Source organism: Sebastes fasciatus, chromosome 11 (assembly GCF_043250625.1).
Source record: "Sebastes fasciatus isolate fSebFas1 chromosome 11, fSebFas1.pri, whole genome shotgun sequence".
NCBI lineage: Eukaryota > Metazoa > Chordata > Actinopteri > Perciformes > Sebastidae > Sebastes > Sebastes fasciatus.
In genome coordinates this window covers 26,998,719-27,012,589 of record NC_133805.1, presented here as the reverse complement: position 1 = coordinate 27,012,589, position 13,871 = coordinate 26,998,719, and the positions used below count along the sequence as shown (strand labels likewise).

The 13,871-nt window shown below is 41.9% G+C and overlaps 1 protein-coding gene across 2 annotated transcripts; it reads left to right on the top strand.

Moving 5' to 3' along the window:
* The first annotated feature begins 378 nt into the window (after positions 1-378).
* Positions 379-13,615, top strand: ralbp1 (ralA binding protein 1). 2 transcript variants are annotated; one of them, XM_074651959.1, is made up of 11 exons: positions 379-807; positions 3,993-4,295; positions 5,977-6,110; positions 6,165-6,477; positions 6,572-6,921; positions 8,139-8,300; positions 9,625-9,756; positions 10,112-10,222; positions 10,376-10,497; positions 10,582-10,702; positions 11,700-13,615. In XM_074651959.1, the coding sequence occupies exons 2-11, from the start codon at positions 4,046-4,048 to the stop codon at positions 11,997-11,999; spliced, it is 1,995 nt and encodes a 664-aa protein (XP_074508060.1). In that variant the 5' UTR covers positions 379-807; positions 3,993-4,045; the 3' UTR covers positions 12,000-13,615. The 2 variants fall into 2 exon arrangements, with proteins under 2 accessions (XP_074508060.1, XP_074508059.1); XM_074651958.1 differs by having other exon boundaries at positions 5,977-6,477.
* Positions 13,616-13,871: the final 256 nt, after the last annotated feature.

Genomic DNA, 13,871 nt, shown 5'->3' with positions numbered 1-13,871 from the left:
ATTCTTCATTAGTTCCAGATCATTCTGGGCCAAGAAACCTTCATAGACTATACATTTGCGGTGAGAGAGCCAAGTAGGGATGTGTCGGTCGTGAACGAACTGGCTCAAAGAACCGGCTCTTGTAAGTGAACGATGGGAGCCGGTTCCCTTCCGAGAGCCGTGTTTTTTATTTTTTATTTTTTTTATTAATTCAAGGCAGAATGATAGGATGATCTTCTCCATGACGCGTGCACTCCATGCACTGACTGTGACTGAATATTGTGTTATTGACGTCCGTGCGACCAATCAGGTGATGAAAGACAAGGATCATACCATCAAGCAGGGAGGGGCGGGGGTGGGCGGCGCGCTGACGGTCTGCAGGTACAGAGCAGGAGGGAGAGGAGGAGAGAAAGAGAGAGAGAGGCGTGTGATGTGTGGAAACGAAGCAGCATGTAAAATTATGGTATTCTGGAAATTATAAGGTTTAGTATAATTATAGTGAATATTTTAAGTGATATATGTGCAAACATACTAATCATCGGTCAAAACATCGCTAAATTTGGCTGAATTATAAAAGAAAGAAGTGGTAAGACGAAGAGCCGAGTTTGGGAGCCAAAAGAGCCGGCTGTTCTTGGTGAGCTGAGCCAAATGATCCTGCTCACTGAAAAGAGCCGGAATTCCCATCACTAGAGCCAAGCAAGTTAAACACTCTCGAACTACATTTCCCATCATACACTGGGGCCGTCGCGCAGGCGCAGAAGGGTTTATTTAGTATACAGACAAACCGGAAGCTCCACTCTGAAACTGACCGAACGGGAGAGTTTCTTGGTAAAGTTTCTTATCTTTTGTGTTTTTCGTGTTCAATGACAGCGCAGTGGGTACACAAGAGAGTCTAGCACACGCAGCTAACTATATATCTCATGTTGGGTTTAGTCTGGAGGAGATAGCGGCTCTAATGGAGACGGACAGGCTGATTAATCAGCTAGCTTAGTTTAGCTGAACTAACGTTAGCATTAATGGGCCCCTCCATTCAGAGCAGAGCTGCTACTCTACCACGTTTTACTAATGTAAATGTGCTTTGATTCATTAGTTCAGAGACTAACCGGAGTATTTCAACATTAACTTGATGATATGTGACTAGTTGTGTGTTTGATTAAGCGTTCCTATGGAAACAGGACAGGGAAACAGAATAGTGAGGATAATCTGCCCACAGATTAAGATGTCAGACAGGCAGGCAGGCAGACAGGCAGGCAGACAGACAGGCAGACAGACAGGCAGACAGACAGGCAGACAGGCAGACAGACAGACAGGCAGACAGGCAGGCAGACAGACAGACAGACAGGCAGGCAGGCAGGCAGACAGACAGGCAGACAGACAGACAGACAGACAGACAGGCTTTATTAACAGTGTTTGTGTCCAGAGTACAATTAAGACAGTGTTAGTGAACGTATAGCTGCTGTGTTACATCATTTGATACATGTGTCTTCTTGGTATTGTCTTGGATGCACCACAGAAACCACTTGACTTAAACTGGACTTGTTTCTAGCATCAACATGTAACAGGAGATCTTAAACTTTACTGTCAGTTTCAGAGCCATCTGACAGTGATTAGGAGGGTATATTGAAGCTTTTAAACACCCAACACCCTTGTAGTTATTATGTAATTAGACTACTTCCCAAAACGTGTAAGAGGAGTTCCCTTTATGCTAGATTTAATGTAAACAAGGCAGAGAAGCCATACTGTTGATTCACATGGTTGTCTAAACATTCAGTTGAACACATATCTTCTTATCTACAGTCATCAGGGCTGTATTGCTAAAAAGAAACACTGCTTCTATAGATGATGAAGTGACTTAATTTAGCTGACTGTGGATGTCAGAATTGGCTGAATTAGAAGTAGGACATGCAAGATGTGATTGTTCATATAGCAGAGCCCCATCTGGTGGGTGGATGTTACTGTTGCACTGTTATCATCATTAAAATATTCAGGAAATAAAGAAAGAAAATAGTGAGGATAATTTGCCCACAGCGAAGGAAGATTAAGATGTCAGACAGACAGGCTTTATTAATAGTGTTTGTGTCAAGAGTACATTAAGACTGTTAGTGAACGTATAGCTGCTGTGTTACATCATTTAATACATTTATCTTCTTGGTATTGTCTTGGATGCACCACAGAAACCACTTGACTTGAACTGGTAATTGTTTCTAGCATCAACATGTAACAGGAGATCTTAAACTTTGCCGTCAGTTTTAGAGCCATCTGACAGTGATTAGTAGGGTATATTGAAGCTTTTAAACACCCAACACCCTTGTAGTTATTACGTAATTAGTCTACTTCCCAAAACGTGTAAGAGGAGTTCCCTTTTATGCTTTATGATTTAACGTAAACGAGTCAGACAGCCATGCTGTTGATTCAAATGGTCTAAACATTCAGCTGAACAAATATCTTCTTATCTACAGTCATCAGGGCTGTATTTCTAAAAACTCGCACCGCTTCTATAGATGATGAAGTGACTGTAATTTTAATTTAGCTGACTGTGGATGTCAGAATTAGAAGTAGGACATGCAAGATGTGATTGTTCATATAGCAGAGCCCCATCTGGTGGGTGGACGTTACTGTTGCACTGTTATCATCATTAAAATATTCAGGAAATATAAAGAAATAAAGAAGAAGCAGGAAAGGGCTACAGCTTGTTTTATTGTGCTTCTAACTTTCTGAGTACAAAATGTTAGTTGAGTTAGATCAATTGCTCTGTTTACAGATTTTGAATATTAGTCTAGATGGAAAATAACTTATTTTGCATACATTATCACAGCTCACCTGAAGAAGTAATATACGTTAATCGTATCTTAGTGTGAAAAAAAGAGAGAGAAAGTTTTTAATTGTTTATATTGTGTTACAGCTGTGTTGTCCATTTGGTCTAACATGTTCTGTAAACTATGTGTACAAATTATCTTTTTTTAAAGCCAAAACTATTCATTTAGATTTCTGTTTGGTGGGGCACATACTGATATAATAGACTGACAACTAGCTGACATAATAGGGCTGTCAATCCATTAAAATATCTAATCACGATTAATTGCATGATTGCCCATAGTTAATCGTGATTAATCACCCATTTTTTATTTGTTCAAAATGTACCTTGAAGTGAGATTTGTCAAGTATTTAATACTCTTATCAACATGGGAGTGGACAAATATGCTGCTCTATGCAAATATATGTATATATTTATTATTGGAAATCAATTAACAAAACAAAACAATGACAAATATTGTCCAGAAACCCTCACAGGTACTGCATTTGGTGTAAAAAAATATGCTCAAATCACAACATGGCAAACTGAAGCCCAACAGGCAACAACAGCTGTCAGTGTGTCAGTGTGTAACTTTGACAGCCCTAGTTTTGATTTTCTTGTTATTTCTGTTAGTGTAGATTTGTGTTGCTATATTGTGCTCTTACATAGTTATAGGCTACTTCTGTTATTCTAAGCAGGGTTTTAGTAGAGCCAGACTTTTTTTGAACCTTTATTCTATCAGATAAACTCATTGTGATTGAGTCCCCTTTTGCAAGAAAGTACACCACCTGAGTACAGCAGGAGAAACATGTACAGAGAGAAGATATACAGTGCAACAAACCTAGTTCAGTCATACATATGATTGTAGCATATACAGTACTCAAGCTGCTTCAAAAATAATTGCAAACACCTCTAAATAGGTCCAAGTTGAAAGTTTAAATCATTACATGGGATGAGACACAAATCCTTTAGTATTTCTTTAAAACTATATTGTCAAAAGTATTATTAAACTGGTTTTTCAAGTTCAGTTCATTATATAATCTATAGACCTGCCAACTTCCAGTTACATAAAGAGGAGGCAAATAACATGTGGATAACAAGCAGGAGGAATACGTGTGAATTAAGAATCCGTATGCAGACTGTAACACACTCGAGATTATCTGAGAAGTTGAATGCAGGGTTGTATTGTGTTTTAATCTTATATTTCTGCCCACTGCAGGTGTGATGGAGAGGTGATGTACCAGCCAGAGGAGTGAGAAGGCCAGAGCAGCCATGACTGAGTGCTTCCTGCCCCCCAGCAGCAGCCCTGCGGAGCAGCGCCGGGCTGAGCACCCAGGGGGCGTGGCCCGGACCCCCAGCTCTGAGGAGATCAGTCCCACCAAGTTCCCCGGCTTGTACCGCACCGGCGAACCGTCGCCGCCTCACGATGGCCATCACCACGAGGCACCTGACGCCTACGTCTCAGACGATGACAAAGAGCACAGCAAGAAGAAGAACAAGTTCAAGAAGAAGGAGAAAAGGAGTAAGGAATTATCCTGTAATTTGAGCTTGAAGGTTTATTATTGAACTTGGAAATAGCAGTAGGAAAAATTCTTATCTCAAGGTCACTCACTGGACATTTTGCAGATCTTTCGGCCAATTTATAAACTTTGTCAAAGCTACAAAAAATGGCTGAAAGCTCTGGAAATCTTTTAGTTAGTGACTTTGTGCTACAAATCTTTCTCAGACTATTCCTAATATTTCTGCTGACCTATTAATAAATGTTTAAGAGTGTAACAAAACAATGTTCATGGTTATGAGAACACGTCAAGGTGACTTCAAGTAAAAATGTTGAAAATGGCAAGAATTTACTGTGCAAATTCCACACATAGTTTTTGTCAGTTTGCTCACCACTAAATGCTTGTTTCTTCTGCATTTTCACACACCTTAATTATGATGTAATATCTCATAATTATGAAATAGCATTTTGGCAACCTTGCATGCAAACGTTATATTTGGTCAGTATACGGTTGGCATGCACCGCCATGTTTCTACAGTAGCCCAGAACGGACAAACCAAACACTGTTAACTTTTCCTGCTTGGGTCGGAGTCGATAACGTTACTCGCTCCCGTTGCCGCCTCTCTTTCTCTCTTCCTTCACCACTCACTTCCCACATACACACACACTCTAAGCACTCTACTCTGACAACAACTGGCTCTAGAGAGGACCTTTTGCATCGGCCACCATAGCAATCCTACCTGTTAGGCACACGGGAGAAGTTGTAATCTGCAACCTCACCGCTAGATATCCTACACACTGTTCCTTTCAAAAAGTGTTTTTGTTAAGAAGCTAGAACAAAGCCCATGCTTGAGCAAATCCGTTAAGTGTTCATTAATGTGTGTTTAAATAGTGTTTTTAGTATATTTTTTAGGCTACACAGGAAATTCTATTTTCATGGGATTTGTTGACAATAAGAAAAATGTAGAATATCACCATTCTTTATCTTTTATGCTACCATGTACATACAGGTCATCTACTTCAGGCCACTTAGCTTCAGCTTTAGAGCAGTTGAGGACTGAATACCATTATAATGTTGCTGAAGGTCTCCACAGTAGTAGCTGTTGAGCACAGAGAGAGAGCTTCCCGCTTTTCCATCCTGTTGGCTGTTGCTGCGTGTCGCAGTGAGAAATGTTCCTTTACTGAGAATGTGTGGTTGTCAGGCTCATTGTCCACTCTGTATCAGGATTTTTCCATGTCTGTATTTAGCTCATACACCGGGATATGGTGGGAGAGAGGAAGAGATGGACAGTTCAGAGCACACCCAGAGAGCCCAGTGAAGGTGTGTCTCAGGCAGCGCTGTGATAAACAAAGGCCCTGTTCTACGGGAGTAGAGACAATTAGAGGAGGCAGAAGAGGCCACTAACGGTCTTTGACACTACTTTGTAGCTGTTTGCTCTGAGGAAAAATATTTGAACTGAGCCTGTTCTAGAGAGGAGAGACGTAAGGTGCTGTGGGAGCTATGCTAAATCTGTGGCTGACCTCTTTTCTAAGTCCCCATTCTCCCCCTCCTTTGCTATCTTCTCTCTCACACACACACACACACATCTCTCTTCCTGTTTCTGTTTTACTGGTGTCGTGGTTCTGTCGTACGAGGAGAATAAGAAAACCGGGGCGTTTGTCCCCTCAGATCTAACCCTATTTTTGCCTTTCTTTACTTTCACAGCGGAAGGCTACGCCGCCTTCCAGGAGGACAGTTCAGCAGACGAAGCAGAGAGCCCATCCAAGATGAAGCGCTCCAAGGGAATCCACGTGTTCAAGAAGCCCAGCTTCTCCAAGAAGAAGGAAAAGGACTTCAAGGTGAAGGAGAAGGAGAAGGAGAAGGAGAAGGAGAAGGAGAAGGAGAAGGAGAAGGAGAAGGAGAAGGAGAAGGGCCCCAAAGAGGACAAGGCCAAGGATAAGAAATCGAAGGACCTGACGGCCGCAGACGTGGTCAAACAGTGGAAGGAGAAGAAGAAGAAGAAGAAACCGACAACGGAGGCAGAGCCAGTGCCAGTCCCAGTCCCAGAGATCCCCACCTTCAGGCCTATCTTTGGAGCACCTCTGAATGAAGCTGTCAAGAGGACAGCTCTGTACGATGGTATCCAGCTGCCAGCCGTCTTCAGAGAATGTGTGGACTACATTGAAAGTTATGGCATGAAGTGTGAAGGCATCTACCGGGTCTCAGGTAGAGAAACTTTAGATTTTTCCATCATCTTGCAAAAAAGGTATGTCTCAATATTTGTATGTCTGGTTGATACATCGACTTCTCTCCCTCTCAGGTATGAAGTCTAAGGTGGATGAATTGAAAGCAGCATATGACCGCGAGGAGTGCCCCTGCCTGGAGGAGTACGACCCCCACACTGTTGCCAGCCTACTGAAGCAGTACCTCCGCGAGCTGCCAGAGAACCTGCTGGGCCGAGATCTGACCCAGCGCTTCGAGGACGCCTGCGGTCGGCAGGTGGAGGCCGAGAAGATGACGGAGTTCCAGAGGCTGCTGACCGAGGTGACGCCGGAATGCCGGCTTCTTCTCTCCTGGGTCGTCACGCACATGGACCACGTCATCGCCAGGGAGGCGGACACCAAGATGAATATTCAGAACATCTCCATCGTCCTCAACCCGACCATACAGGTCAGAGAGGAAGGGTAGATCAAGCTGAGTAAATGGAGATTAAAGGGATAGTTTCGGTGTTTTGAAGTTAGGTTGTATGAGGTACTTATCCATAGTAGGTGTATTACATACAGTAGATGATGGTCAGCGTGCCCCCAGTTTTGGAGAAACAGACCGGAGCACCGGCACCGGAGCAAAGCAATACAGTGCGGTGGATGGAGACAAAAAAATTTGATATCCGTTTAAGTGTACGCTTTAGAATATTTTCCGACAGGGAACTGCAAGTGAAACGTATCTATACTGTCTTTGTCATCTGAGCCTGCTGGCTTTGGAGAGAGCATAGATAAGTTTCACTTTCAGTTCAGTTCCCCGTCGGAAAGGGCTGTCTGACGGCAAGATAAAGCGGCGAAAATATTCCAAATATAGCGTACACTTAAACTGATATTGATATTTTTATTGATTATCTTTTTAGGGCGAGCCTTTCTTTTAGGTGGTTAAAATGTGTTTTGGTGCTGTCTCCGTCCACAGCGCTGTATTGCTTTGCTCCTGTGCCGGTACTCCTGTCTGTTTCTCTAAACTGGGGGCGCGCCGACCATCATCTACTGTAGGTAATACACCTACTATGGATAAGTACCTCATACAACCCCACTTCAAAACACCCAAACTATCCCTTTAATGGGAAAAAGATAACAAAGGAAGGAAATGGTTTAAAAGATGTTTAAATGTTACAGAGAGCAGTAATTCAACAGCAATAGGCAAACTAAACATCCATCCATCCCTTATCTATAACCGCTTATCCTATTCAGGGTCGCGGCGCGGCTGGAGCCGATCCCAGCCGACATTGGGTGGAGGCGGGGTACACCCAGGACAGGTCAAACTAAACATCAAATAGAAAAATAGCTCTTGGGCTCAGGCTCAAGAATCTCAAAGATAAGAAACCTCCCCTTAGCAACAAACCGACTGAGTTTTTATTGGATCAAACAGTCAGTTCATCTCTAAAACCCTGGCCTAGTTTGGTGAATCTAATTTATTCCCGTAGGGGACGTCTCTGTGGCTGCTCCACTTATACTGAACCAACAGCAGCAGGAGCCACAACACTTCTCTCAATTAATGAGAGTCCAGGGTCAGTTTAATCAGGATAAGTAAATTTGTGTTGTGGAGAAGGTGGCGCAGAGACAATTAGTGGTTACTGGTGTCTAACTGCTTTGTGTTCACTGATGTGTTTACCTTGTGTTCAGATTGGGAACCGCGTTCTTTACATGTTCTTCACACACGTGCGGGAGCTGTTTGGAGACGTAGTCCTGAAGCCGGTGGTGCGGCCACTCCGCTGGTCCAACATGGCGACCATGCCGGCGCTGCCTGAGACCCAGGAGAGCGTTAAAGAGGAGATCCGACGACAGGTGGGTTCAGTCCCTCTGCTGCCAGTTTGTTCATTTTAGTCTATTAATTTATTGAAAGAATTGATCGATGGAAAATTATTGGAATAGTCTATGTATATTGACATATATAAATATTTTGCCGAGAGAGATACCACTCTCATGCCTGTCATATGTAACTGGAGCCAGAGACATGACAGGAAACAATCAGGACATGACAGGAAACCGCAACTTGATGTTTTTACATTGTGGTGTTTTGTATGGAATAAATGATATGAGAGGGTTTTCAAATTATTCCTTTAAATGACAACATTTAAATAATTGTTTGTCATTCATCAAGCAAAAATGCCAAAAAAACTGCAGATTTCAGCTCCTTAAATGTGGGGATTCTTGCTTTTGTCTGTTTTATGTTGTTGTGAATTGAATATCTTTATGTTTTAAAATAGACTATTCCTTTAAAGTTAGCTATTCCTCCTCAAAAAGCAAGCTATTTGAGGACATTGCTGAGAATTTGTGATGACCATTTTATTTAACTTTTTTTCAGACATTTTATGGACAAAATCGGTTAGTTAATTCATGAATCTAACAAATGTTTACAGATTAATGGATAATAAAAATAATAATAATTCATTTCTTGCTAAAGAGTCCTTCAGCAAGACATGGAAATTACTTAATTGGGTACATTGCTCTTTCTAAGCTCTCTAAAATATTTACATATCTTTTTTTAAGTAAGCAGATGATAAATGGTTATCACTTTAAGTAGGGATTAAATGTTACACAGTAGATAGTAATGCAGAAGGAATTTAACAAAGTAAGCTGCTTCTGTTTATATTACATTGTGTTGTCAGCGGTGCACATCTTTATCTTTGCCTCTGGTTCCTCAGTGTGCCAGGACGTGATGTTGTGTCACCATGTACCTCAAGTTCCATTTCACTTATACGCCAGCGCAAAACACTGCAAAATAAACAAAACTGGAGACACATAACCTGCCGCATGCACCTTCATCTTTACATGAGCAACTTTGTGAAACTCAGTGTTAACAAATAATTATACATGGCTCTTGAATTTCATCCTAGTGAAAAGGTTTCTGTCTCGACCTTTCGCAATAAATAATGCGTGGATGGGAAATGGGATGTTTGCATATTAAGTCTTTGCATATGCTTCCAGTAATCTAATGTTTGTTGCAGATGTGCTGACTTTACTGTCTATTCAGGGATCAAAGGTTTAGTTTGCCACTGATTGCTGTAGTTAAGGAATTGAAACTTGTTTTGACTATTGGACTCATTTTAATTTGTTCCAGAGTGTCAATTGAATTATGACATATAACAAAAATGTGCTTGTGTTTTAGGAGTTCCTGCTGAACTGCCTGCACAGGGACCTGCAGGCGGGGGTGAAGGACTTATCTAAAGAGGAGCGTCTCTGGGAGGTTCAGAGAATCCTGACTGCTCTAAAACGCAAACTGAGGGAGGCCAAACGTCAGGTAAGCTGTGTCTGGATACTATACTGTATGTTTTTTATTCTATTTAATAAGGGAAAGAACAATCATGCCAAATTACCATATGGCTAGCTGTTCAATTACAGCACTATATATATACTTGTACTGAATTTAAGCAGGCTAATGCACATAAATCGAGGGGACACAATTTGATGGAACACCTTGCCAGATAATGCAATCCAGTACAACAATACCACAACAACAATATGGCCTCTAAAATGGATATAGACATGAATCAACAACTCTCTGAATTACATCTGAACAAAGATTAATATTATAAGGTTCACTGAAAAGTTTGACCATTGTGCTTTTATTTCTTTGTATTTCCTCTGCCTTTTAGGAGTGCGAGAGTAAGATAGCCCAGGAGATAGCAAGCCTCTCCAAGGAAGATGTTTCAAAAGAGGAAATGACCGAGAATGAAGAGGAAGTCATCAACCTCCTATTAGCACAAGTGAGTCATTCGAACACACAAAAATACAAGTTTATAAAGAATCAACAAAATGCCACAATACGTGTCTAAAAACCTGAAGTTGTTTTTTAAATAATCCTCTATGTATGCCAACCTGAGATGGAATCCTTTTCCCCACGTCTTCTCAATAATCAGGAAAACGAGATCCTAACAGAGCAGGAGGAGCTGATCTCTCTTGAGCAGGTGCTCCGTAGACAGATTGCTACCGAGAAGGAAGAAATCGAGAGACTGCGAGCTGAGATCGCAGACATCCAGAGGTGAGAGAAGACTGAAGCCATTCATCCATTTAGTCATTACATGTACCGAAGGTCTCAACTGTAACCCAGCATTGTGTTCCTCAGTCGGCAGCAGGGTCGCAGTGAGACAGAGGAGTATTCGTCAGACAGTGAAAGCGAGAGCGAAGATGAAGAAGAGCTGCAGATGATTCTGGAAGACCTGCAGAAGCAAAACGAGGAACTGGAGGTGAGCAAAACATTCTGCACCCACTGGCTGTTTATCATCAGCTGTTATCGTCGGTTATTTACATGAACGTTTGAGTAAAGTATGTTGAGTTCTGATAAAGTCCAAAAGTACACTTAAAGGGTGATTATGGTATTTTTCAACCTAATTTTCCCAGTGACTAAGTGACTAATGGAGGACAACAATTTTTTTAACTGGTCCAGTATTGAGGGAGAACGCTGTCAACGAGCTGTGAGGGCAAGTGAGCAGCATCAATTACGTTCACTAAAAGTGCTTGTTTTTGCCACTGACAGGCTCAGATTGTTATTATAAGTGTCTAACAACATTATGGAAACGACCCAACAGAGAAATAAAACGATTTCTTACCTTTCGCTTGATCCGGTCTGTTTGTGTCCAAGTCCCGCTCAAGGAGCAGTCTCGTTGTGAAATCTGAATATCTGTATACTCTGGCTCAAATAAATATGTGCAACCATCAAATTCAAAGACCTCCTCTACATTATGGACATCTAAATATTCAGCCATGACATTGAAAACCTTTTAGATAACACTAAGCTACGCTTTCTGTACTCCAACACAACAAGCTCTGCCCGGCTGGAGCTCGCGTTTCCTCCATGGATGTATTCCACTATTCCAGCGTCGTCTTCCAGCAACACATCACGACGCCAGATTTCACAACGAGATTTCTCCTTGAGCGAGACTCTTTCCATAATGTCAGACACTTATAATAACAATCAGAGCCTATCATGGCAAAAACAAGCACTTTTATTGGACGTAAATGACGGTGCCAGCTTGCCCCAAAAGGATTACATTGCAGCTCATGAGCAGCTGCCGTCTACAGCGCTCTCCCTCAATACTGGACCAATTTCAGAAATTCTTGTCCTTATTAGTCAGTTAGACACAAAAACATGGGAACATAGGGTCCAGGTTGAAAAATGATCAGGTGTGTTTTTCTTGCTGAGGATGTTTTTTAGTTGGTTGTCTGTGATCTATTGCCCCGTAGAACAAAAACACCCACCTGAACCAGGCCATCCACGAGGAGCAGGAAGCCATCTTGGAGCTCCGCGTCCAGCTTCGCCTCATGCAGAGCCACAAACTGCAGCAGGAACTGACCGTCCAGCCGCCGGCCGAGCAGGCCCCGCCCGCGCAGCCGAGCCCGGAGCCCCGCACCGAGGAGCAAACCAAACGCTCCGTTGCCGCAGTGGCCGCCGGTGCAGACGCCGCTGCCTCGGCCAACGGCAAGGCAGCTAAGGATCCTTCGAAGCCCTCGCCAAATAAAGACAGGAGGGACACCAACATGTGAGATGTCATCATCTCAGTGATGTGTCTGGTGGCTCTGTGCTGCTGTACTTCTCTACCGCTGGTCAGTTGTCCTGTAGTGTCACTTGTTATCCACTGGAGATTTCACTTTGCTGGATCCATGGGTTTGTTAGTAGTTGTGTCCACCAAGTGGCAGCCATGGAAAAAATCTGTTATACTGTCTCTGGCGTCCTGACTCTCAAACACCTTGTTTCCCATTTTTACATGCAAAACACAAAAAGCTAGAAATAGAGTAGCTGCTGTAGCGGACAACTGGCTACTACTGTGAGAGACTAGGTGGACCATATTATCAAAATCCACAGTGCCAAGCCTGTATGAAGGAAGAAAGGGGGGAAAGGAACAATGAAGGGATTCATAAAGCAAGTAGGGGATGGAGAAAAAAAAGTAAAAGTCAGGCGCCTTGCCAGTTCATGACATAAAGTTTATTTTTTTTTTTGCTGGTAAGGTCTCAAGAAATGAACATAGACCAGATATTATCTCACCATGTCCCTCACCTAGATGCAAATTGGACATGTTAGGATAGAGACCACTGTGTGCCATAACCGAAGATGCCAGACTGGACACGTTTCCCCAGAGAACCACTAATACAAAAAGCTCTTTGAATGATGAAGAATTTATGATTGGTCTATCTATATATTATATATTTAAGTAGTATTCTGAAGAATACGGATGACTATTCAAGAAAAACGTTGATTTTTAAGTTACAGCTTTTTAGTAATATATGAATATATGTATAAATATATTGTAGGTGCTTTCTTTTCTTTGAACGGCAGATGCACATAAACACAGTGGCGTTGTACCTCACAACTGACCAGTGGATGAAAACATGAATGGCAAAAACAAATACGCAACAAAAGTATTTATTCATCACTGGAAAAAAAACGTAGACAAACAGCTGGAGGCCGCGTTGTTACAGTCACATTTTGTTCTGTAGTGCAATCATCTTCTCTGTTCTCGCTGCCTCTCTTGCACAAACAAGGAAACGTTGACATTTCTCCAGTTTTATGACGGAATAACAAATCTGTAATGATGATTATTGTCGCCAAAATATGTGTGCAGAGACACGCAGGAGGCTCATTTAGTTCTGTTGTGTATTTGATCGTTTCAACTCTTGATGTTTGGAGTTATTGTTCATGGCGTCAGTTGGAAGCGAGTTAAAATAAAAAACCTCAAAATTACAAGTCAATCATTTCATTTCTCAACTGATCCATGACTTTTGCAAAGTACTGTCATACGTTCAGTGATATTTAAAGCAGAGGCATGGCCTGACTTACTCACCGTTTGTGTATATCGTTGTAAAATTGCAAACATACTGTATTTTCAGCTCTTATGTTTTGTCATATGTTCTTTTTTTTATTATTAATGACCTGTATGGAGTATGCTAGTGTGACTGGCCCAGGTTTGGTCGTGGGCAAATCAAAGCAATCTCACCTGGACTCATGATTCAACGTGTTATTAATCCTGTGACTGAAACAGATAAATGCTAGATTGGGCTCAGAAGCTTCTCATGAGGTTATTTTCATATTGCTCCAAGCTTTTTGTAGCTTACTGTTGCAGACAGAATAATGCTGTGAAGAATAAAAGTGTCGATCGGAATAATTTATCTGCATCTCTGTCCCTTTCTCTGACACACAGCCGAATGTTTACCTTTTTACTCAACTACTGGAAGTGAAGTCCAGATTTAGTGCTTCCTTCCTTCCTATTTTCCATTACACATTCTCTGAATACTTTTCCCTCTCCCAGCCTGATTAGGTTATAAATAAAACCTTTGTATTCATTTTGAGGAAGTGAAGCATGTAATTGTTGGGTTTGGACTCAGAATCAAGGCTTTAGTATCTAAGAGATAGTGGATCCA

Excerpts from the sequence above, each read along its gene's own strand:
- ralbp1 (XM_074651958.1), top strand. The coding sequence starts at position 4,046 with ATGACTGAGTGCTTCCTGCCCCCCAGCAGCAGCCCTGCGGAGCAGCGC. Across the intron at positions 6,922-8,138 it reads TCCTCAACCCGACCATACAG|ATTGGGAACCGCGTTCTTTA; the intron begins GTCAGAGAGGAA and ends CCTTGTGTTCAG. Across the intron at positions 10,703-11,699 it reads AGCAAAACGAGGAACTGGAG|AACAAAAACACCCACCTGAA; the intron begins GTGAGCAAAACA and ends ATTGCCCCGTAG.